The sequence below is a fragment of the Penaeus monodon genome, chromosome 6, assembly GCF_015228065.2.
Source record: "Penaeus monodon isolate SGIC_2016 chromosome 6, NSTDA_Pmon_1, whole genome shotgun sequence".
Classification (NCBI taxonomy): Eukaryota; Metazoa; Arthropoda; class Malacostraca; order Decapoda; family Penaeidae; genus Penaeus; species Penaeus monodon.
In genome coordinates this window covers 54901650-54904149 of record NC_051391.1, presented here as the reverse complement: position 1 = coordinate 54904149, position 2500 = coordinate 54901650, and the positions used below count along the sequence as shown (strand labels likewise).

Genomic DNA, 2500 nt, shown 5'->3' with positions numbered 1-2500 from the left:
TATGTAACTTTATGTAACATACATGTCCACTTTACTATATATATATCTCTATATATCTCATCTATCTATATATTATATCTCTATATATAGTTTTAGTGTGTGTGTGTGTGTGTGTGTGTGTGTGTGTGTGTGTGTGTGTGTGTGTGTGTGTGTGTGGTGTGTGTGTGTGTAGGTGTGGTGTGGGTGTGGGGGGTGGGTGTGTCTGTGTGTGTGTCATTCTCTTATTATATCTATATATATATCTATCTCTTATTCTATTCTATTATCTCTCTCTATTCATACTTCTATATACTATCTTATCATATTGTTTATATTTCTTCATTATATGTTCTATACTATCTACTTATATATATTTATATCTGCTCTATATCTATACTACTATATCTCTATCTCACTACTTTATCTATAATATTATCTATCTATTTTTTTTTTTCTTACCGCCCCATCGTGTGTGTGTAGTGTGTGTGTGAGATGTGTGTTGTGTGGTGTGTGTGTGTGTGTGTGTGTGTGTGTGTGTTGTGTGTGTGTGTGTGTGTGTCTGTGTGTGTATTTGTGCCTGTGTGTGTGTGTGTGTTCTGTGCGTGTCTGTGTGCGTATGTGTGTGTGTGTGCGTGTGTGTGTGTGTGTGTGTGTGTGTGTGTTGTGTGTGTGTGTGTGTGTGTGTGTGTGTGTGTGTAAAACATAATATAATATAATAAACATAATATATATATAATATATTATATTATATATATATCATATATATATATATTATCTCTATATGTCTGTATATATATATTCTTTATTATTATATATTATATATATTATTATATATATAGTATATATAATATATATATATATATACACACACACATGTACATGTACATTTAACAGAGAGAAAAAAGAAGGTAAATGAAGAGGTAGACATACTGATATTAGTGTTATGTAATCACATATTGGGGTTGACGTTTAATTAGTGATGTTCTGTAATTATGATCTTATGACATTATCTTTGATCGGTGGCTGAGATAAGGCGTAAATTAACCAGACAGACGTGTAGATCTAGAACATATATAAATATATCTCTAAAAGGTCAGGGATCAAAAGGGATTAAAATCTCCAGTTTCGTAAGTACTTTCTTATCTGTACAAAACCACCTATGTCGGTTCCAAAGATAAAGGTGGCTTTAATGTGATTATTTTTTTCCGATGTGGCTGCTGTCTGGCTTTTATTTTCGTATGTTAAATATACCCCTTACCTTTCCCATTAGATACCCTTAAATAAACTGTCCATAGAAACTTGACAGATGGTAAAAGAACCGGAAAAGTATGTAACATCTCTTAATTAAAAGACAAAACAGTCTCTTACCTGAGCAACCATTCCCGGGGAGTGGACAGTGTACTTGTAGGAACGTCGCTTGGCCTCCAGATCCGCCCTGCGTGGCCCGGAGCACGGGTCATCCTGCGGCAGACACACCGCGAACTCCTTGAAGACGTACTCGTGGGAGTGGTCGACCCACCGGTGAATAGGGAAGAAGTAGGTGTCCCTCTGCTCGGACTCTGTGTCGTACAGGCTCGGCGAGTTGTAATAAGTCTTCGTTGACTTGCTGTTGGTGTTCTTCGAGGGCCATTTCTTGTTCACTCGTCGGTCCTCCACGTGGATGTAGTCGCAGAACCAGTCGTCGGCGATGCCACTGTCGTCTCGCGTGAGTCTCATGACGGAGACCTTGCCGAAGTCCTCAGGACATGCCATGCTGTACGTATCCTTCTTGCAGCGCTCGAGGTCATTGTAAAAGATCTTGTCCAGCTTGACCCGCGGAGTACAAACGCCTTTCTCATCCTCCAGGACAACGTAGACATTGGCGTCCGTCCCGGCACCCTCTTGGTCGCCCGTTTTCACAATCAGTTGCAGACTTTTTCCCATAATGGAGACGGTCTCTGTTCGTTTCACTCACTATTCCTTTGACAGATGCTGGTATATTTCGTCATAAAGTGTAAAAGACTCAGCAATTATTATTCCACAGTTTTTCTTTCTTAAATAACTACTGTTCCTCCTCCTTCCGTGTCTGCAGTTCACTGGGTCAAGGAAAGGGAATCTCTCTCTAGCAAGCGATAGTATCAACTAAACCTTGGCACACCGGTACTGTATGCAGAGACGTTCTTATCAGTAGATAGGGTAGGGTTGAGGTAGCTTTAGGTTGCCAGATAAGGCAAGGAGGTCACAACGAAGCCACAACACCTGAAAAAAAACGAATCTGTGATATGTATAACCTATATATATGTATATGTATATATATATATATATATATATATATATATATATATATATATATACGAAAAAAAAACATTAGTTTGGGTAGTGTGTGTGTGTGTGTGTGTGTGTGTGTGTGTGTGTGTGTGTGTGTGTGTGTGTGTGTGTGTGTGTGTGTGTGTGTGTGTGTGTGTTAATCTGTCTCCCACCCAATCAATCAACCTACCAACCAACTATTAGCCAGCCAGCCAACCACTGGTCAATCAGTCAG

At 39.1% G+C, this 2500-nt stretch overlaps 1 protein-coding gene across 1 annotated transcript in view; it reads right to left on the bottom strand.

Moving 5' to 3' along the window:
* The window catches only part of LOC119574654 (polyunsaturated fatty acid 5-lipoxygenase-like), a 56381-nt gene that overhangs the window by 30324 nt on the left and 23557 nt on the right, over positions 1–2500 (bottom strand). The window contains exon 2 of the mRNA XM_037922038.1: positions 1348–2217. Coding sequence (XP_037777966.1) covers positions 1348–1902 — 555 coding nt within the window. The 5' untranslated portion in view covers positions 1903–2217. The remainder of the gene's footprint in view (positions 1–1347; positions 2218–2500) is intronic.